Source organism: Aricia agestis, chromosome 11 (genome assembly GCF_905147365.1).
Source record: "Aricia agestis chromosome 11, ilAriAges1.1, whole genome shotgun sequence".
NCBI classification, from domain to species: Eukaryota; Metazoa; Arthropoda; class Insecta; order Lepidoptera; family Lycaenidae; genus Aricia; species Aricia agestis.
The window spans coordinates 9,134,755-9,156,886 of NC_056416.1; the positions used below are offsets into that span (position 1 = coordinate 9,134,755).

The following is a 22,132-nucleotide window of genomic DNA, read 5'->3' on the forward strand; positions in this document are numbered from 1 at the left end:
TACAAAACCACAAACACTGCTAAAACAAAATATATCTGCAGTAACTCAAGAAGGACTAATTTTGAACTATTTTTAACTAAGAAAAAAGGCTTTTTATGATTTTACCTCTTTACAGTATCAGTGAACACGCCTAGCCTGCTACGTAATTTCATCCTGAAGTGCCGAGAGCACACCAGCTATAGTTTGTCAAAAAAGTGAAGAAATTAAAAAGTGACAACATCGTAGTGTCATCCCTTTCAAATCAATCTAAGAAAAAGGGATGACACTACGATGTTGCCACTTTTTTGACAAACTATAGCATGATTGCGTTTTTTATAGGGCGGCATCGCTGGGAACTACTAGAAAGTCGTGGTGGCATTGTATGTGTTAATAATTATTTATTATAACACTTGTCTATAATATAGTCTGGTCATCGAACAGGGACAAAATACATATGCTAGAATCCTAACGCCACTTGTCTCTTTTAGTTGCGTACAGATATATAAAGCTATCTGGTTTCGACAGGTTCGCAATTAAAGTAAAGGAGACAAGTTGCTTTAGATCTCTATAAAATTTCATATTCGATTCGGACTCGAGTATTTATATATGGGCTCATCTAAAAGGAAATACGATGAATAGATCACAGTTATATAATTAATAGTTGTGCCATTATTGAACACACCATAAGGTGTGTATCACTTATTAAATATTAATTATTATTATATACAAAATATTATTCTAAAAACTATCAGTCATATTTTATGGGCCTTAATTTTAAGACCACCATATCAAAATAATTCTCATTTAACAGCTGTTTTTTTTAACATTATTTTATACAATTTATTATTATCAATAATATAAATTATTCACACTTACAAATCGCAAGAACTACTCATTAATCATAACTAAAAACAACAATCTATTACATAGGTATTAAAGCATTTCATAATATTTTAATAAAATTTATATTCTACATTAATTATTGTAATCATGATTGAAGAATTAACTAGTTTAACATCTAAATATCGAATTTTCAATGAGATGTCAAAAACTTCATCGTAAATATTATAGCAATATTGGCTAGAACTAACCAATAAACTCCCTGAAAAGTTAACAGCAATATAACCCGGAAGCATGGGCGTACCCAGGATTTCAGCTAGGGGTGGGCAGCTCGTACCTTCGAGAAGATAATATAATCGGTCTGGACTCTGGTATATTTATTTATTTCCATACTTATTTCTACCATTACAGGTTTACCCCAATGCGACAGAAACATACAAATAAAAACTTACCACTAAATAATATTGATCCTTTATTAATCTGACTGAAAAGAATATATTTAATTTCCAACACTTCATTTTGCACAGAGTAGGTAACACATTTCTAATTCCCATTTGCCAGGAAAATTAAGGTTTATTTCTGACTTGACTTGACTTCCAGGGTACGCCCATGCGGCCGCAAGTATTAAATTATTATGATGAAAACATAAGAAACCAATACAGTCTTACGTAAGTACCTAGTGGCAGTGAGGGTCAGTTTCAGTAAGGAATGTCAATGATAAAATATTTAAGTACATTTAGAGTAACCTAGCATTTAATTAAAAAATATAAACAAGACAAGGAGCAAAAGCCCTCTTGTAATAACGGGCTCATCATATAGCTTTTTCTAAGTCTTTAAATATTCTTTATAACGATTGAAGATATATTTCTAGAAGACAGGCATTTCACGACGAGTATCGCACATATTCAGTACTACTATGCAGACCTCATGAGATCTCGAGTTTTATTTTATTATTTACAGTGAATTATAGCTAAAAACATTGCCTAAACATATTAACAATTAATTACCTGGTCAAATGTTAAAGATTTTTTTTACTTAAATACAAAATGATACTTTTATTCAATTTTCTAAGTAGTATAAAGTATTGTACCTAATACTAAGCTACGATTGATATGTACATACAAAGCACTAGTGACAAATAAATGCGGTAAACATCTGTGGGTCAACCGTTAAGACGTAATTAAGTGAACAGCTTAAATTTTTTAGAAGTGAAAAGGTTTTTTTAGGATAACATTTTTTTTTTGTAGCTATCTAATACTCTTCTCGTTTGTAAAATAGTATAAAATTATGCCTTAAAAATTACCAATATAAAAAAAATCGGGTGGGTCGGTAGTAATTTAGGAAGCCCCATCAGAATCGATACGACATAAGACACGCGGTGAGGGCGGCGCGGCGGGCGCGGGCGGCGTCGGGGCGCGCTACATGTGCAGCTCGCCAGCGCCGGCCGACTGTCACACGAACGACGAGAAGCCGGGCAGCGGCGCCCGCGACCGCGCCATGTTGTTCATCACGATCTGCCCGCCGTTGAGGCTCACCACGGCGCTGCCCTCGGGCTCCGAGTCCGTGTAGCTCTGATAGTGGCGGGGGCCGCGCGCCGGCCGCTGCCGCTTCCACGACTGCCGCAACGTATCGTTCACGTTGGCGTAGTGGTTCACGAACGAGTGCGGTTCCGAGCGCACGCTCTCCATCTCGCTCTCCGAGTTCTGAAACACGCGTCGAGATTAGTATCGGGTCGACAGACGAAATAAACGATGAACGAACAAAAAATAGCCCCAGCTACGACTGCAAAATAAAAAACGGAACTAGATGCAAAATTATAAGATGATCTATCGGCGGGCCGAGATGTCGCTACGTATGTACAGCGCGGATAGCGAGCTAGCGGGGGCCCGGCTGAGCGGCCGGCGCGGGCGCCGCTCACCCGCACCCCCGGCTCGTCGTGCTAGTCGGTATGCAAGCGTGACAAAACGACTGCCATAGCGAGACTCGGAGGAATAGTTACCGTCACATGATCCGCTCGAAAGGTCGTCGAGGAAAAAAATAAAGCGTGTTTAGTGGCATTAGGATCGTTCACACGACGCTAATCTTGATGGTGATCACCTGGGAGTCGGAGGAGCTGATCTCGGAGGGTTTCTCGGTGAGCGAGGAGTCGTCGGGGTTCTCGTCGTAGCCGCGCAGGCTCTCCTCGTCGCTGTGGTAGGCGACGGAGGCGGGCGAGGGGCGCGGCGGGGACTTGGCGAGCGCGGGCGGCTTGCGGCGCAGCGTGCTGGCGCCGGTCAGCGTGCCCGCCGAGCCGGCGCGCGCGCGATACAGGTCCAGTGCCAGCGACCCGCGCTCCTCCGCCGACCCGCCCAGAGATTCTTCGAGAGTTTTCTGCGCTTCCTCTGCACAAACAGTTAGCACTTAAAAAAGTCGCCTATTATGGAAAGAAGCTGAATACCTCCCAAGTTATAATTTAAACATTTTTGTTGATAGACAACAATTGGATTATTAATGGGTAAAATACATATTAAAACTGACGTTTCACCCACTTAGAAATTGATTTACGAATACTTACTCCTATACTTGTAGCTCTTGCTCTTGACGCACAGGATTGCGATGACCATGATGATGATGATGATGGAGGCGGCTGCGAGCGCGACCATGAACCAGGTGCTGCGGTAGAAGGGGCGGTACTGAAGGTAGCCGTACTCGAGGTACAGCTTGGAGGGGGTCACGATGACCTTGTCGCTGTAGGTGGGGTTGCTGATGCCGAAGGAATTGTACGCGATGATGCGGAACGAGTAGGCCGTCGACGGCAGCAGGCTCTGGTACGAGATCGTGAACTCCTCCAGCTGGCCGTTGCTGGTGCGGGTTATCGTCTCCCATCGCGTGTCGTCTGCGGAATTTTGATATTAGAATTCGAGCATGCGAATGTCTATTTTTCAATATGAATTAACCAGAAAAAGAAACTTACAAGCCTGCCATGTTTCCTTAGCTGCATTAACAGTAAATAATACATTATAGAAATTGAAAGAAAACGTTTTCTTTTCTTATTCATTAATCACTTATGACAATAACAGAAAGTACGTTTTAATACCTTTCTTCCGCGCTTCAATGTAGTACCCCAGCAAGGGGCCCTGTCCGGATGCGGCGTTGCGCCAGCGCAGTCTCAGCGCAGCGGGGTCTGCGGCAAGCTGTAGCGCGCGCGGCGCCGAGGGCGAGCCGGGCTGTGGGCCGGTCCGCGCGCGCGCCTCCGCCGCCGCCCCCGCGCCCACTGTCACGCCGCGCACCACAAACCGGTACTCCACCTCCTCCTCCAACCCCCCCACCGCTAACCGCCGTTCCGAAACCTTCTGTTTCACTTGCTTACTGAAACCTGACGGCAAACGTATTTTATGAGCTTTGTATCTTACAAACATCTATTTTATCAACTCAATAAAACATTACTATCGAAACAAACAAACATTGTGCCGACGGATGAAAAACTAAAGACGGTAAGACAAGGGCATAAAATGTTTAGCACTTACGCCTTTGTCTTACCGAAGGTACGAATGACAAGAATAATGGCATTACTCTTTTAAATTGTTTGCTTTTATTTGATTATCTAATAATAAAACTTAACAAGTAACGGATTGTTATTTAAAGCAATTCTCAGTAACGTACGTTCATCCTGCTCGATGGTCTCGTATGTGACTAGATACGAATGTATGAGGCCGTTGCGTCGTCTCGGCGGCTCCCAGCTGACGACGAGGCTGTTCATGGTGATGTCTGTGAAGGTGATGTTGCGCGGCGCGGAGGGCAGGCCCTGCTGCGTGCGCACCAGCACCGCGGTCGACCGCGGCCCGTCGCCCGCCGGGTTGAACGCCAGCACCTGACACGATAATATTTATTTGAACTACAGTCTTAACTAAAGCTTGTACGATAGCGGGACACATTAACGTTATTAGATTCATCAAAGCTTTATCATATATTACCATTGTAATTACACTTTCGTTTGAGTTATAAGTGGATTGCTGTCCCTTGATTCCAAACATCAAAAGCAAAAACACATAAGACTGAATGAGAAAGCTATTAACTCTAAGGTCTTACACGTTTGCTATTTTATATCCCGCTCAATGGTTTCTTTGTCGTTTATAAGGCAAACGGCCAACCAAGTTACCTGAATGCGGTACTGTGTAAACTTGTCGAGGAACACGAGTGAGTGTGAGGTGGCGGTGGCGGGCACCACCTCGATCTCCTCTTCCACGCGCCGGTCCGGCTCCGGCTCCTCCGGCGATTCCGTCATCAGGTAAAACACCTGCAAATAACTTTATTGTTGACTTCATGCATACATCGTGCACAGTCCTAACATAGTGTGATTCTACGTTTTAAACTTGGGGCCTATAAGGCCGGCCGCAAATTGTCCGAAATTTCTAATCAGAAACATACGAACTGCTATCCGATTGAGTACTCTGGTGTTTCGTCCCAACCAAGGTTTTTGGGCCCAGTGGGCCCAATCACCAGATATGAATTTTTGACATTTTTTTTTCAGCTGGCGAATGGTGCCAAGTAATTTTTTTATGACTTTTAGGCTTAAGTCCGTAGTACAACTAAGATAGAATCATATTACTGTGGGAAAACAACCATTAAAATTTCACGCAGTACCTATTAGAGCAGGTATTTTTTTAAAACTTGATTGATTCGACGCAGTATGTTTAGGTATTAATAATAATAATATAAGTTTTAAGGTGTTAGATATTTTTTAGTGTTAGATATGTTTCGGATCAGAAATTACGGACAATGTGCGGCTGGGCTTAATCGGCATATTCTCTTCTAACAATTATTATATCTGACTTAAATAAAATATTAAATAAGTTATTATTTATGTAATTAATTATTATTATTTTGAATAATTAATATTTATTGTTAATGCGGTGTTGCAATAATAATTTGCATTTTAAGGATAGTATATAAACAGAATGTCTCTCTTTTCTCGGTTTTTGTATGGGAAACCACAGTCATATTGTTTTCTTGTAAAATTTTGTAATGTCTTGAATAAATGAATTAAATATTTTTTTTTTTAATATAATGAAAACTCGTATATCCAATACGTGACCTATATTATGTTACATATTTTTTAAATTTACAAAACAATATTATGGTTATAACTGATTATTTTTGTGCCAACCCTACTTCAAAATTTCTTGCCAGAAAACAATGAATCATAAAAGTGGGACCAATCGCCAGATGATAAAATGCTAAAAATTCATATCTGGTCATTGGGCCCACTGGGCCTAAAAACCTTGGGACGAAACACCAGAGTACTCATCCGATCGACGTCATCTGACACATAATGTCAGATTTCTGCTCATATATTTTGTGTCTGACGTCCGGTCCGGATGAGTTGCAGATGCCGTCTATCGGATGGCAGAAATTTTTAATTGCGTTCCGACGGGCGTCTGGCATTATGTGTCAGGGCCCGTACCACGAAACCGTTTTGAGACTCAAACAATCGTACGAGAATGCCACGTCCTACTCTAACGAACGAGAAATGACGTTGTTAGAGCAGGACGCGGCATTCTCATTCGATTGTTTGAGTCTCAAAACGGTTTCGTAGTAGGCCTACAGATGACAGATGACGTCGATCGGATGGCAGTTCAAATGTTTCTGGCGGATCGCGCTCTCTCTTACATTTTGTACTGAGCCGAGTGAGCTCGAACTCGCCGGAAGGAAATTTCGGATAGTGTGCGGTGTGGCGGTCCGGCCGACGTTCAAATGTTTCGTATCAGAAATTTCGGACAATGTGCGGCCGGACTAAGTCCTCCTATTATTAGCTTTGTTAAAGTCATAAACGTCAAAAAATACAAATAACAACTTTTGAAATCGTGTTTTAAAAACGGTGGAACGTCAAATTGTGACAATATCTTATTTAGCCAAGTTACATAGTAAGGGGGCTGATCGGATTAAAGATTTTTTGTATCAATACATAACAGCAAACCTTATAACCAAGCAGGTCGCCGTTCTGTTGCGCGAGCTGCGGCGGGCTCCAGGTGAGCGCGACCTCAGTGGGCGACACGGGCTCGGCGGCGACGCGCTGCGGCGGCGCGGTGGGCACGGCCTCGCCCACCCACACCACAGCGGGCGTGCCCGCCGGCCCCGCCCCCTGCGAGTTCGCCGCGAACACGCTGATCTCGTAGTTGCGGTCCACCGCCAGGTCGCGGAGCACCATCTCCTCGCTCTGTTACGTTAGAGATCTACAGTTCATCGTTATGTTCGAATATACAATATTTTATGCCAAGTTATCCGCCTTACTTATACATTTTATGTCATCATAGCTTACATATAAAATATATTTACAATGCAGATAGCTTCGTTTTCTGAGCTGTCTTACAGCCGTTCCCAATATTTGATCTATCTCTGGTTTTGCCCTACTAGAGATAGGAATAGCTCATATAGACATTAGAGACATATATTTTATGTCAATTGTGAGCTATTCCTATCTCTAGTAGGGCAAAACCAGAGATAGATCAAATATTGGGAACGGTCGTTAGTCTATCAAGGTATTTATCCAACATATGAAACTAAGGCAGCAACAGTTAAAGCTTAGCTTTTTAGTACAAGGCTTGTGTCATCACCTTAATTTTTTACAAGCACGTGATAAGTGCGATAGCAAAAATTCTGCTCAAGTAAAAAAAAAGTAGAAATAAATGTACGAAAGTTACCTTGATACCGGGCACCTCCTGCTTCATAGTGTTCTGCAGGGAGCTGGGGAAGTCTGTGAGCGGCTGGTAGTAGACGCGGTACCCGCCGGTGGCCGCGTCGCCGCTCCAGTGCGCCTCTTCCAGCGGCGCCCACTGCACGCGCACGCTGCTCGGCGTTATCGGGACCACGCGGAGATTCTCCACCGCTTTACTTGGTGCTGGATTTAAATATTTTCATAAGCAATGAGCAAGTGAGAAGATGAGATAGTAGTTTCTAAAAAAAAATAAAAAAAAATATATCTTTTTATTCAAAATGGGTATCATGATACACTTTTTGAAAGTCGAACGAAGAAACTACGTTGCCTACCACCGGTTAACATTCACATACATATGTGTCAAATCTAACATACATGATACAAAATAATATTATGTCGAGGGCGATGGTTTTTAGAAAGTATTAAAAAAACACTAAAGTTTGATTATATTATAGATAAAGTAGAAATATAATATACAGTGACCCATAACTACCTTTCTTTTTCACTCACGCATTTGTAACTACCTATCTGCTCGAGTTAGTTAGGAAGTTATTGTGTTTCAGTAAAAGAGAGACGTCTAGTGCTGGGTTTATTACATTAAGGTCTCGGAGTATAATTTATGAGTCTGGACTATTATATTATGTTATTCCTGTAATAATCAATATCTTCTTCTCATTGATACTTACCGGCCGGTAAAGTACGCACAGTCTCCGTGGCGTTGCTGTAACGGCTGGGTCCGATGTCGTTGGTTGCGCGGATACGGAACTGGTACGCCGTATACGGCTTCAGCCCCTCCACCGTGTATGAGGTAGCGAACGGATCAACACGCTCCGGCAGCGTCTGCCACGTACCGCCATCTTCTTTTTGTTGAACTGTGTAGTATCTGAAATATCAAAGTTTAATTAGCTATAAGTCAGTAGACAAAGGAATGACGTAATAAAAAGTAAATTTATATAGACGACGAATCTATTATGTAACGCATAAATTAAATGCAAATTAAACTGTGTATAATGTATATACCTGAGCGGGGCGTATCCGTCATCCCCGGGCGTCCATGAGAACGTGATGTGATGGGGCTGCAACAGCGAGCGTTGCACGAGCGGGCGCGCGGGTGGGGCGGGCGCAGCGCGGTTCGCGGTCGCGAGCAGCAACGCGCGCGCCGCCGCCCCCCACCCTAGCCGTGTTTGTGCACGCACCGTGAACACGTAGTACTGCTCTGCCAGCAGCTCTGTCGCGCTGTAATAGATATTTATGTGTAGGTTTAAAAGCAGGCGACGCGACTTCCAACAGGCTAAAGGCAACTAATAACTTTGTTAACGCCCAAAAAACTTGCACTTTATTGTGTTTGTTGGTACAAACACAATAAAGTGCGGGATTTTGGGCTTAAGCCTTAAGATCTGATTCGCGTAAACGTTGGTAAACGTTTAGTGTATACTAAGTTTTGAGATCCTTCCTCTCATTTTTGTCTACCAGTTGATATTGAAAATACTAACCGGAACGTCCTGTCTGAAGGTAGGAATTCTCGTGAGAACGTGTGCTGCGCCGTGCTGTTCAGATGGTATGTGACCTTGTAGGCTAGGATCTCTCCGTTGGGGTCCTCCGGCACGTCCCATATTATCCGGGCCGTCGTAAATGTCACGTCCGGGAATGATACGTTCGACGGTGGGCCAGGAGCTAAAAACGGCAGACATTATCATTTACCTTTTTAGATTCAATACAGAAAACTTTAATTGCAATACAAATTAGTTTAAGCCTCGATAATTTTTATACGTTTTGGGATAGATGCGTGGTGGCCACAAAGGGTACCGCCACATAACATAAACCGCCACATAAGTCAATAACCCATGTTGCTTTCGCTATCGTTACGATACTGTTGACTCCTCATAATATTTATCATGAAAAGAAACTCACTGTCTTCGAAGGTCCTGACAGTGACAGGCGGGTCGCTGAGCGCGCCGTCGCCGAGCCGCGTGTACGCCAGCACCTGTATCTGGTACAGCACGTACTTGCGCAGCTCCGTCAGCGTCACCGTGTGCGTCACGTTCGACGGGATAGATTGGCACTCCACCTACACAAGCAGTAGCGACGTTAGGGCGACCTTATCACACCAGGTAATATTACGAAATGAAATTTCATATTATAAATAAAACAGAAATTTAAAAAAATACTTAGTTATAGTAAAGTTAATTAAAAAAATAATTCATATTACAAAAACGATTACAATATTGCCAATTATGAGAAGCAAAATTCACCTTCTTGTGTTCCGGTCGCGGCGGCGGCGCGATGGCCGCGTAGCACACCTTGTAGCCCTCGATCAGACCGTTCTGGTCCTGCACCGGTATGTCACCCCACAGCACCACCACTGTGGTTGACGATGTGGCGTTCGCTGACACATCCGTTGGACCAGTTGATGGCACTAAAACATGTGAAAAAATTTGATTACTCAGTACTATTTTCAGTCGATCTAGTTACAGTCCGGCCAAATTTCGATATATTGATCCTTGTTAAAAAAAAATACACGTTTTTTTTATAACCATCCAGTACTAAAATGTTGAGAAATAGCTTCCGAAAGTTTTCCTAAAAACACCAAAATTAATGGACACTACGCGTCGCCGGCGCGTGCCGCAGCCGGGCCTCCCACGCTACCCCCCGCGACACCGGCCCCGCTCTACCCACCACCGCGAAGTGACCGTTCTGCAACGATTCTAAGAGGGATAAAATGTAATTGTAAAAAATTAGCACCCTATTTTTTGGGTTAAATGGTCTCTCCTTGTGATGAAATGATACCTAAACCCTAAAAAAAATTTGGCCGATAGGTTTAATTGCACCCTGTATTCACCGACTAAAATAAGTTTTTTTTCCATAATTCACTGTCTTCTTAGCGCGAAGACAGTCATGGGCGTAGCCAGGATTCTACATAGGCGGGAGCGTGATTTTTAACATGAGTATCCTGTACTTCGCTACGCCCATGAAGACAGTTATAATAATTTCATCTCACCTGCTTCCCTAGTCCGTTCAGTGGCAGTAGGGCTGGCCTCGGAGGTACCGACTTCGTTGATGGCTGTCATCTGTATCTCGTACACGGACCACTCCTCCAGGCCGTTGAGCACGTGCGAGTTGGCCGTGTGGTCGTCTATGATGCTGAACTGAGTCTCGTTGCCGCCGCTCCGTCTGTACGTTATGTTGTAGCCCTTGGGGTTGCCGTACCATTCCGTTTGTTGGAGAGGCTGTTCGATGTAGGGAGTAATTAATGTTTAAACGTGTATTTAAGCTACTGAAGTTTAGATATTTTGTATGTAGATTGTAGTGTAGTGTTAGATGTATTGTCTATTTTTGTAATAATATATAAACTCTGGCTGTGTTTTTATTTTGTTTGTTCAATAAATATGTTTTTATTCATTTATTTTTATAGGTCATTATCACTTTAAAATAGTATAGTTCACTCGTTTAGACATATTATGTACGAAATCTCAAACTCAAAATACATCCTAAGAAGCATACAGTAGACAGTATCAAGAGTTGTATGTAGTATGGCATGTTAAGTTGTTATTCCTTTGTCTTATTATAAACTCTGGTTGTGTTTTGTCCCTTGTATGTTTAATAAAGATGATTTTATTTATTCTATTTTGTCAATCAACATTATTATGTTAAACAGCGGTTTTATATACTTACAATCCACCGAACTCGCAAGTTAGTAGCGCTAACTGCGCGAACTGTGACGTTCTTCGGTGGGTGCCTTGGTGGCGCCTGTATCGTCTGGAACTCGTTGCAGGGTTCTGAAGGCGGCGACGACCCCACGATGTTCGTTGCGATAAGTCGGAGACGATACGTCGTGAACGGCACTAGACCTGTTACTAATATTGATGTCGCGTCTGGCGCGTTTATCTCGTATACGGTGAACCAAGACGAGTTGCGGGCAGTCTGGGCCTAGAAGTAACAAGGCTATGTAGATACAGACTACAATTTAAAATAATATTTATAATCAAATTACTCAATTCTCTCAATTATAAAACATGTCTACACCAAAGAGCTTTTTTCCTTTTTTCGATATATTATCTCATTATAACCCACTTGAAAATACACGTTACCAATAAAACTATACCTGTACGGTCCACAGCGATATCGAGGAGTTGCCGTCGAATCCAGGCGTGAACTGCAGCAGCACGGAGGTCGCGGCAATGTTGGACAGGGCGAGGTGTCGCGGCGCTCGCGGCAGCACGGGCTCCACGCCCGACTGCAGCGCTGCGCCGCGCGCCCCTCCCTCCCCCGCCCCGCCCACCGCGCTCACCCACACCATGTACATCGTGCTCGCCTGCACCAAGATAATTAATATTGTTTTATTACAAACCGCATTATTAGCGTTTTGCAAAGTACTAGGTTAGGTTGCTATCTCGGGGCGGTGGTGTGGGGACACCACTGCCCATTGCACCGAGTCCTAGAGAGAGAGCCGTGATGCTCAAGGTGTTCCTGCGCATCGCGGTCCCCCGAGTAGGTTTCGGGTCTGTAGATGATCGCTGGTAGAGTTGCGGTAGGTTCTATCGTACCCGCAACTCTGCCTTAAGCGATGAGTGGAGCACCATGGGGTTTTAGTGGGTAGACAGGAGTCCCACATACCCCGGCCGATAGGCGATATCCCCAATTTGCCGGGGATGCGTAAAGCATTTCTTCATGTTCAAAAAAAAAGGTTAGGTTGCTATTCTTTTTTAATTTCAAGCCTGTTTAGTGCTAGCTAGTGTTTATTATTAACAACTCATTCTATGAAAGATCCGATTCTCACTACAAGAAATTCTGGGATAAACATTTTTTTGGTTAACGAAATAACTGTAAGATAACTTAATATGTAGGTCAATAGATGTTCTGTAAGCTATTTTATTACCTGCAGATGTTCAATTCGAATGCTAGAGATGTTTGCCGGGACTATTTCCTCTTTCAGTGTATCCGGGTTGTCTTTGACTTGGTACTTGAGTTTGTATCCGATGAGAACCCCGTTGGGTTTCTTCGGCGGCGCCCACGACACCGTCACCGCTCGGTCGGAGATGTCGTCGAATTGCAAGTTCATTATCTCATCGGGAACTAAAAATAACCTCGCGTCAAAATTGTATGCTTGGGCAAGTGCCCAAGGCTAAGTAGCCATAATATTGGGATTGTAAGTTTTGACTATAAAATTAGACGTTAAAAATGTATGGGTTTAACGCGCCAGATTATTATATTCCCTACTACATCTTTAAATCTCTACTTTGTTGTTTAATCCTTCGATCGTGGATTTTTGGAAATCTATTGTTATTCTATTGTGTCTCGCTCACCCGTCAGCTTATGGGGCTTGATGGGTTAAACTATCGAATACAATTTAATTAAGCCACAGAATGCTTAATTAGTAGTACCAAATTAAGCATCCGAAACTGTTATATGTGTGATAAGTACGACAGTATAATATTATAAGTCTATGGTGATAAGTGATGACTGATAAGTTATATACTTTATCGTATAAACAGTATTGAAAATAAACTCACTATCTTCTTTGGTCCTGACTAGTACAAAATCACTTCTCGGTCCGTCGCCTGGCTCAGTGAAGCACAACACGGACACGTTGTACTCTGTGAACTTGTCCAGGCCGCCGAGCACAGCGGACTGTTCCGTCAGCGGGTCCAGCAAGTTAGGGGGCACGCTCACTAGCTTTTGCTCAACGCTCTCGTTTGACGCATCGTCCCATTTCCAAGCTTGGATCTTGTATCCCTATAAAAATGTTATTTTTTTTATTGTTAACGCCAATTTCACTAAAAATGAGAACTTCATCTAAACTTTTAAACAGTTGAAATATAAATGGTGTCATTTTTCTTTTTGTTCTCTAGGTAAATAAAATTGTTCTCTAGGTAAATAAATGGTAAATAAAATATACAGGGTGTAACAAAAATAAGTGATAATACTTTAGGGTGTGCACGTGTTCCTTATAAAGAGTTCACTGTGCAAGTAGCAGCTCTGAAAGACGATTTTTTTTTTCACTTTTGTATGGGCAAGGGCCCGAGCGTCACGAGTTTCCCCATACAAAAGTGAATTCTATTTTTTTTCACTGACCTAACCTATAATTTGTATTACATTTTTGTTTCACTGAAAAGGTCACGTTGTGATTGGTTTCTATACTATTTCTAGACAAGCAATATGTTTATTGCATTCGAATAATTAAAACAGTTACTGCACCTGATTAATGCCGTTGATCTTCTGCGGGTTAGGCGGGCGCCATGTGACGGTGATGGCGGTGGAGTTGAGCGGCTCTGCCTGCACGCTGTCCGGCGCCGCCTCCGGCACGCCCTCTTTCGTCTTGATGGTGTAGCTGTCCGAGAACACTCCCACCCCCTTGTCGTTGTACGCAGCTATTTGCACCACGTAGTCCTTCCACGTTATCAAGTCCTGAATAAGGTAGTTCCGTTGGGCCTCATTTGTAATGTTCTGATTCGTCCACGGGCTGTTCTCGTATCCCTTCAGTCTGTACCTTATGACGTACCCCAGAATGTGACCGTTCCTGTGCTCCTCCAGAGGAGGCTGCCACTGAGTTATGATCTCGGACGAGGATCGAGCCGATCCCATGAAACCTAACGGTGGCCCGGAGGGTGCTGAAAGTATATATTTCTGTTAAAATAACTGTAATAATATTATTATTATCAGGGGTTTTAGAGGAGTACATGCGAAAATAAGGTTAATAAAAGGTAAAAATGTGTGGTAACATAATAGAAGTAATTTTGGTTGATACGTAATAAAAAAAGTATAAATGAAAATATAGCAGACGAGTACGATACGTAATAAATGTCAGGCACATGATCATGCAGATATTTACCAACAAAGTAGTCAAAATTATTCTAAACCATTAACGCAAAACTTTTTTTCTGGGGTAAAATACGCACGTACGCCAATAATTGCGTACGGGACGCATTGACGTATACATATGCGCGCACCGTGCGTTTTTTACACTGCAAAATTTACGTCAATGGATTACAATAACCACGGTTGCTTGCATGGGACAGTTACAAGTAAGCATTACGATAAATTTACTAAAGGTGTCTATTGTTTTATGCCCGTTACCTTGGCAGCATATTAAGTCACCGGCTGCTTGATTACAGAAAGAATAACACTTCAATATTGCTGATGAAAATGACATGGTTGTATAATGTATAGTATGATCGTTTGAAGTACATAAGCGAGTATGCTGTGACCTACAGTTTTTTAACAAGACAGCATGACGTTAAGTACAGTTCGAAACAAGTATGAGATTCATGATTACTTGGGTGTAAGTCATACTTTGTGCTAATAGGTATAAATACATACCTTCTTGGGGTAGCGTTAAAACTTCCGTCGGGTCAGACGGCGGTCCCTCGCCAACAGTATTGACGGCGGATACTCGGAACTGGTAGGAAGTGGCTGCTTTCAGGCTGGTCAGTAGCACCCAACGTTGATTCGCAGAGACATTCATGGGTTCCGTTACCCAATTCAGTAATGGATCTGGTGTAGGCCCTGAACAAAAAAAAATTAAATAAGTTCTGATAAAATCGAAACAAAAGGTTTTAAAGAAGTTCTTGTTAATATGATGGCTCTTATGTTAAAGTTTTTGGGTGTAACCAATAATAACAAGCGTTGATACCGCCAAGCGATACTTCTTGACAGCAATTAGTTTTTAAACTATTATATATTATAATCTACCAAGCAAAGACATCATTGACTTACCGAATTCAGGTACAACGCGGCGCTGCACGATATACTTCTGGACGGGCGAGTTGCCATCGAAGCCGGGCGTCCACGACACGTTGACCGCTCTCTGGGTGGCTATATCCAGCCTCTCCGCTCGGACGTTGGTGGGGCTGAAGGGTAGTTCTATGACGGCGAGCTGGGCCCGGCGCGTGTGGTTGCCACCGGGTGACGTCACGACGCACGTGTACTCGCCCGCGTCGACGGCTCGCACCGCCTGTACTTGCAGGACGCCGTCCGCCGACAACATGATACGGGAACCCGCCGTCATCGGTCTAAACAAAGATTTTTAATATTAGTGCTTTTGCATTACTCGAAAACCATACTTCTAAAAATATAATACATGACGAATTAGATAGAAAATATACACAACGTTTCGTCCTCGCCTCTCAGTCTCAAGCGTCTCTTTCGTATAAGACACAGACAAAATATTGTAAGTATAGCTTATCCATAGCATAACATTCTATTTTATTACTAAAATATTATACACACACACAATTTTTTATTAAGTTGTGTGTATGTTGATTTTCAGTCCCTTGATAAAAAGAACGTACATGTATAATAATGACTGTATATCATATCATCAGTCCTTAATTTTGTTTTATATCAGTATAATAAATAATTTGATACAGAATTTCTGGACAGGTACAGTACTATTATATACGTATTCTGTGACAGGGATTAAAGTAATTTCATATGGATATGTGGAAGTTCGTCCAGTTTTTACCAGATTAGAGGGTAAATAAAAAGTATCGCGCTAGAGATTTAGGTAGAGTGAATTTACAGTAATATTTACATCAACTTTGCATTGCTTATACAATTTTTACAGTAATTTGGAAACTCTGCTTGATATGTAGTTTATTATCATGATTGTACATTTTACAAAATGTTGCTCAAAATTATTCAACATTTTTAATATTGCCGGCACTCGACAGGTAGATAGCACGCATTTTACTAGATCGATAATGCAGATTCTTTGATAAGTGAGTCATGCCAATAACTTGATTATAGGGAGCAGCGAACTACAATCCTGTAAGCTTACACGGGCGAAGACATTTAGTGAATACTGCATACTTTCATCAATTTATTTAATACTCTGTCGACTATCCATAACCATGAATTATTATAATCATTACCTAAATAATATATGAACTGAAACTGAAAGCCTTAGCGAAACTGGAATGTGTAAAATATATTGTGTACATATTCTATTGATTTAAATATAACTGTTCCATTTCCTTAAGCATCATTGTACTTTGTAGGCTTAGTCTTATAGCTTCTTTAAAGAATTTTGTTTGTTGTTGTAAAAATCATGTTTGTTTGTTAATTCTTCTTTGTTAATGGTGAAAACCTATCATTGGCTTTTTGTTTTACCTATACTATAACTATTTAAGAAAAAGTGTAAGCTGTTGGTTTTCCAATATTAAATAAATAAATAAATATTATAATAATTAATAACCTGTAAGAGACTATTATCAACTACCAATAACGATTTCTCTAATCACCGATCTCCTACTATACTCTCTTCTAGCCCCATCAAAAAGACCTACAAAATTAAAACTGCGCCCTTGTTCCGTTTTTGGAGCAATCTTAAAACTTATGCGTGGCTTATTCCTAAACATAATTTTCTATTAAAGTAAACCACAGTAGTTTTTTAAAACCCAAAATCGTTTTACAAAACAGGCTCATGTGACAAAAGTCCCCTCAATTTACACACAACTCGGCGCACTTTTGTCACTTCACTCCTGTTGAACAACACTCGAGCGGTGCTCGCGCCGCAGGTCACGCTTAATTGTTTAAGTAAAATTTAATTGGGGACACTGAGGCCTACAATTATTTAAACAATTGAGTGTTTAGTATTATACAGCACCCCTAGATTCGCAAAATTGACTTTCATTGAACAAAAACATCTTGATTATTATTTAATACGAATACTTAATCTTGTTTTGATCAAAACAATGTACAACAGAGCACTAAATTTTATATTATCACACAAAATACTCAAATAAAGTCAAACTGCCAAGCCACGTGCTATCTAACATTTAATAACTAGGTATTGTACTGAGTTACACCCCAAAGTACCAGTGGTAAAAATACCTAAGAAATGGTTTGTGAAAACTGAAAAGTACTGGCCAGTTATAAAAGTTAGTAAAAAGTTACTGACCACTTACGAAATCAATTTGTGCTATCACATAGCAAGCAGTTTTATTGGAGTTAATTGCGTTTATTAGCCCGCGTAGGGAGTCCGTACTGCAGGCTGCACGAGTCCGCTTCTCACGACCTAAATCTAAATTATTCATGCACAACGATGGTACATTCTCATGGACGGTCAATTACAGTGTACTTAGGCCTTAGGAAATGATCCTTTGTTATTGCAGTTTTTAATCTAATTTTTAACTAGACCGCGTCCGAAACTGAAGACGTAGATGCTCAGATAGTTTACAAAATATAAAGTATGCACTATATGACTATACCGTATATAAATTATAAAGTAATCCTAATAATTATTATGTATTCAGATATATCCGCCCTCTCCTATCAGGGTGGATTTAACGAATCAATTCTACAGTAGGGCAATAGCCAAATTTTTTTTTATTAAATAAGGGGGCAAACGAGCAAACGGGTCACCTGATGGTAAGCAACTACCGTCGCCCATGGACACTCGCAACATCAGAAGAACTTCAGGGTGCGTTGCCGGCCTTTTAAGAGGGAATACGCTCTTTTCTTGAAGGTTTGAAGGTCGTATCGGTCCAGAAATACTACTGGTGACAGTTAATTCCAGAATTTTACAGTGCGCGGCAGAAAGTTGCGCGAAAAACGCACTGTGGAAGACTGCCACTCATCAAGGTGATGAGGATGGTATGTTTTTCGCGTGGGACGATAGCGAAAAGTTGCAGGTGGTATGATTCCGAACAATTCCACAGAGCACTCCCCGTGATACAACCGATAGAGGATGCAGAGTGAAGCTACATCTCGGCGTAATTCCAGGGGGTCCAAGCTGTTTGAAACACTATGGCAGTCAACAATTCGAGCAGCCCTTCGTTGGATACGATCCAGAGGGAGCAGTTGGTATTTTGGCGCCCCTGCCCAGAGATGAGAACAATATTCCATATGAGGCCGAACCTGCGCCTTGTAGAGTTGTAGGCGTTGGTCCGGACTGAAGTACTGTCTCGCTCTGTTAAGAACACCAAGCTTCATCGAGGCTAATTTGGCCTTACCCTCAAGATGATATCGGAACTGAACTGGACTTCGCTCGATATGTTGACGCCAAGTATCTCAATGCTAGGGGAGATGGTAAAAGATGTGCCCTCAAAACGAGGATAAACGACCATTGGTGACTTTTTAGTGGTGAACGCGCAGACTTGTGTCTTGGTGGGGTTGAATTGGACTAAGTTACGTCTACCCCATTCAGAGACCTTCTCCAATGAATTCTCCACCTTAGACACAAGTTCGTTTCGACTCTCAGTGACATTTTGCCGAGAAATATTAGAGGAGCCGGTATATACAGCATCACCTGTACTATCATCCGCATAGCAATGAATGCCGTTGGTTTGTAACATGTCATTGATATGCAGTATGAATAGAGTAGGCGATAGCACACAGCCCTGAGGGACACCAGCATTAACAGACTGAGTTTCCGAGCATTCGACGTCAACTACGACCTTTATGCTTCTGTCTGCTAAGAAACTAGTGAAAATTAAAGAAACCAAATCTTTGAAATCCACAATCCACCTGTATGGTACAAGTTTCATGCCTCGACGACTATTGACTTGAATTGTTTGTAGTTTGTACAAACTCTCGGAGTGCGGACAACACACGATAAACGCGATTTACTGTAAAGCCGTCCACGCATCATCGATCACCACTATTATACCTCTATAAACACATAAGACACATATGACATAGTTGAGCTATATTACATTGTGGAATGTTATCTACATGATAATTAATAATATAGATTGCTTTGTATTAGCATCTTGGCTAATAAGTAATACTTCCATAAGGTAATCCAAACACTGGAATATCTCAAAATAAGAGTTTTAGCATACAAAAGTAAAAGTTACTTAGGTATACATTTAAAATAATGTTTGTCTTCTTAGCTTCACAACCGTTGAATCGATTTAAATGAAATTTGGTACGCATATACTATAAGAGTCTCGGCATGACAGTTTTAGTCCCGGAAAAGCATACTATTCTCGCCTACGTTCACTATGTTTATAGCGCGAGAAGTACGCTTTTCCGCAAAGGCTAGCTCAACGAGAGAACATTCAGTAGGTTAATAATAGCAGTATCTCTTTCATCACAAATATGAGTAATGAGAGTATCACTTTCGTTTGCGGTAATGATATTCGATATGCAACCTTTGGAAGAAAGCAACAGTGTGCACCATGGCTGCCGGCCACGGTCGGTGAGCACTCGGCCAATTCTGTTATCTTGATGCGGTTTACAACGCCCGAACTGAATAGAGACTTGTTTTCGCAAAACAATACCTCTATACAATATTGAACAATAAAATTACTACCGTAATTCGAAGCTCCATGATACATCTCCTCGCCAGCCAATTCTAGTTTTAATCATTATTACAGCTTATACAGTACGGATCCTACCAAACTTTAGTGTATTCTTACAAAAGACCGATTTTGTAATTTTAACCAATCCAAATTGTTTAACGTTGGTTGTTTTGATATTGATATGTTTAAAGTTCATCGTATGTAATAATTGAAGACGTTGATGAACAAGATAAGTAACATTAAAAACTTTAAATTTAAGGCCAGAAAAACTATTTAAAAAAACTACGCATTTTATGTGTAGCTAGATATATTAGAGCGCTTACAGATGAACGGCACGTGTCAGCGGCACGCGTCGGCGGCAGTCGACGGCAGACGACGGCACGTGTCGGCGGCAGTCGGCGGCACGTGTCGGCGGCAGTCAGCGGCAGTCGTCGACAGTTTATCACGCTTGCAGTTGTGACGTAGCGCGTAAAGGTATAGGTCCACAGGTCGGTATCGTACGCAACGGACGTCTCGCATCAAACGGATATTTTTTTTACAGTACGTCCACTGTATCGGCAGCGTACGGATTACCGACTAGATGTTTATCTTCAAATTAGTCCAAATAAAGTTTCTAAGTCAAAATTTCTGCTTTTGACTATTCCATCCACACCCCCCTTTTGAGCATTAATTTACTAGACTATTCGATAATCCATACGCTGCCGATTCAGCGGAAGTACTGTGAAAAAATTATCCGTTTGATGCGAGACGTCCGTTGCGTATGATATTGACCTGTGGCCGCTTACCTTTAGGCGGTACGTCACAACTGGGGGCCTACCACCACCTCTACTAAGCGACACCGTTTGACAGATAAGCAATAATTACTTTAACGTCAAGCTATCGATCTTAAAAAAGTTGATATTTCACAGCGGATTTAACAATATTTTGCATTTTTTACTGTTTTTAGTAAAATTATATTTATAAAGTGAGTACGGTAATGTTATTGTAATCTTACAACAAAGCTTTCAGGAAACATGATCGTTTTAGGAAAGGTCGTGGTAGGTCCCCTGCAAGCGTCATAAATTGTCAACGGCTGCCGTCGACTGCCGTCAACTGCCGTTAACTGCCGTCGACACGTGCCGTCAACTGCCGTCGATTGCCGCCGACACGTGCCGCCGACTGCCGTCGACTGCCGCCGACTCATGCCGCTGACACGTGCCGTTCGTCTGTAAGAGCGCTTAGGCAGGTGATGAAGTAGATAACTTACAAGGTTTGCTCAAATTTAAAGGAAAAAAAAATAGTAAATGTCCGTATTTTACAAAATGTTAGTTATTGTGTTCTTCCACTCACGTCTTCAATTATTGATGAAGAGCCTGCATCCAAATTCCAAACCGCATCGATGCCGTATCAATATTGGATTCAAAAGTATAATCAGGATACATAATTTAAAATATTAGCGATATAGCGTGATTTAGATTATTTTAGTTTGCTGTGCTTTCACATAAATGTCGTGTATGGTGCGATTTGCGAATAACATCATAATTATTGCTTTGTACTTGCTTGTTTTTATTCATTTCTAAGGTCCTTTAGGATTAGAAAAAGGTTTTCTTTTCTTTGGGGACTTAGCAAACCTTTTTATTAACACTGAATATAGAGAAACAAAAGAACTTTGCAGCTGTTTTATTTGTTCGTGGTTAGCAGTAGTGGCATGTTTACGAACTTTGTTATGAAGCTTGATTAAAGGATTAATACTTTCATCACTGAGTCTAGATATAAAATAATGAAATTAACGAATAAATATATGCGATTTTTTTCCATTATCAACGGTAGAATACGTGATTTTTTTTAAATTAGAAACAATTAATAATATTTTTTTAAGGAACCTACTTCACCAAAAATGGCCTCTTATTTTATAATAGAAATTAATTTTAAGATGACTAAGAAAAAAATCATAATCATATTATTATCTAGTTTATTGACACGTTTAACCGGAGAGATAACGTCATGTTGTTTAACTAAAGATTACTTTAACTTTAACGTCAATTAGGTGGGCATCGTCCTGATCCTTCCAACCGCAACCTTCGACGTTAAGGCTGTCTACACACTGCCAATGCTGTCTTTAATAATCCGCGCGCGTTTTCCGAAACCCACGTCTGAGCGCGCCCAAATGTTGCCCTAATGGCTAATTACACCCATTCTTTTTTTTTAAATTTATTTATTTAAATCAGGCATCTTGGCTCATATTATAAAAACCTTAACGACTAACATATACTGTATGTAGGGTACTAGTCGCAAGTAAAATTTCTGTTTTGATTTATAGATTTATTATTGACTCCTTAGTTAGAAATTCGTCCGTATATTTCATTTCAGATCATAAGTTGTCTCAGAGACTGCC

The 22,132-nt window shown here is 41.3% G+C and overlaps 1 protein-coding gene across 8 annotated transcripts in view; it reads right to left on the reverse strand.

The window, feature by feature from the left end:
* Positions 1-1,296: 1,296 nt before the first annotated feature.
* LOC121731596 (protein sidekick) overlaps positions 1,297-22,132 on the reverse strand; it is a 67,068-nt gene continuing 46,232 nt past the window's right edge. For 3 of the 8 annotated variants that reach the window (XM_042121095.1, XM_042121097.1, XM_042121091.1), the window contains 23 exons: positions 15,227-15,522; positions 14,831-15,016; positions 14,588-14,614; positions 13,709-14,121; positions 13,024-13,246; positions 12,390-12,586; positions 11,616-11,825; positions 11,186-11,440; positions 10,512-10,740; positions 9,766-9,929; positions 9,425-9,581; positions 9,007-9,187; positions 8,534-8,749; positions 8,200-8,396; positions 7,500-7,696; positions 6,776-7,015; positions 4,958-5,095; positions 4,462-4,669; positions 3,896-4,174; positions 3,773-3,793; positions 3,374-3,694; positions 2,917-3,200; positions 1,297-2,522 (listed from right to left, as the gene is read on the reverse strand). In XM_042121095.1, the coding sequence (XP_041977029.1) occupies positions 2,271-2,522; positions 2,917-3,200; positions 3,374-3,694; positions 3,773-3,793; positions 3,896-4,174; positions 4,462-4,669; positions 4,958-5,095; positions 6,776-7,015; positions 7,500-7,696; positions 8,200-8,396; positions 8,534-8,749; positions 9,007-9,187; positions 9,425-9,581; positions 9,766-9,929; positions 10,512-10,740; positions 11,186-11,440; positions 11,616-11,825; positions 12,390-12,586; positions 13,024-13,246; positions 13,709-14,121; positions 14,588-14,614; positions 14,831-15,016; positions 15,227-15,522 (4,891 nt within the window). In that variant the 3' untranslated portion in view covers positions 1,297-2,270. The remainder of the gene's footprint in view (positions 2,523-2,916; positions 3,201-3,373; positions 3,695-3,772; positions 3,794-3,895; positions 4,175-4,461; positions 4,670-4,957; positions 5,096-6,775; positions 7,016-7,499; positions 7,697-8,199; positions 8,397-8,533; positions 8,750-9,006; positions 9,188-9,424; positions 9,582-9,765; positions 9,930-10,511; positions 10,741-11,185; positions 11,441-11,615; positions 11,826-12,389; positions 12,587-13,023; positions 13,247-13,708; positions 14,122-14,587; positions 14,615-14,830; positions 15,017-15,226; positions 15,523-22,132) is intronic. The other 5 variants (XM_042121096.1, XM_042121093.1, XM_042121098.1 and 2 more) reach the window with 3 other exon arrangements.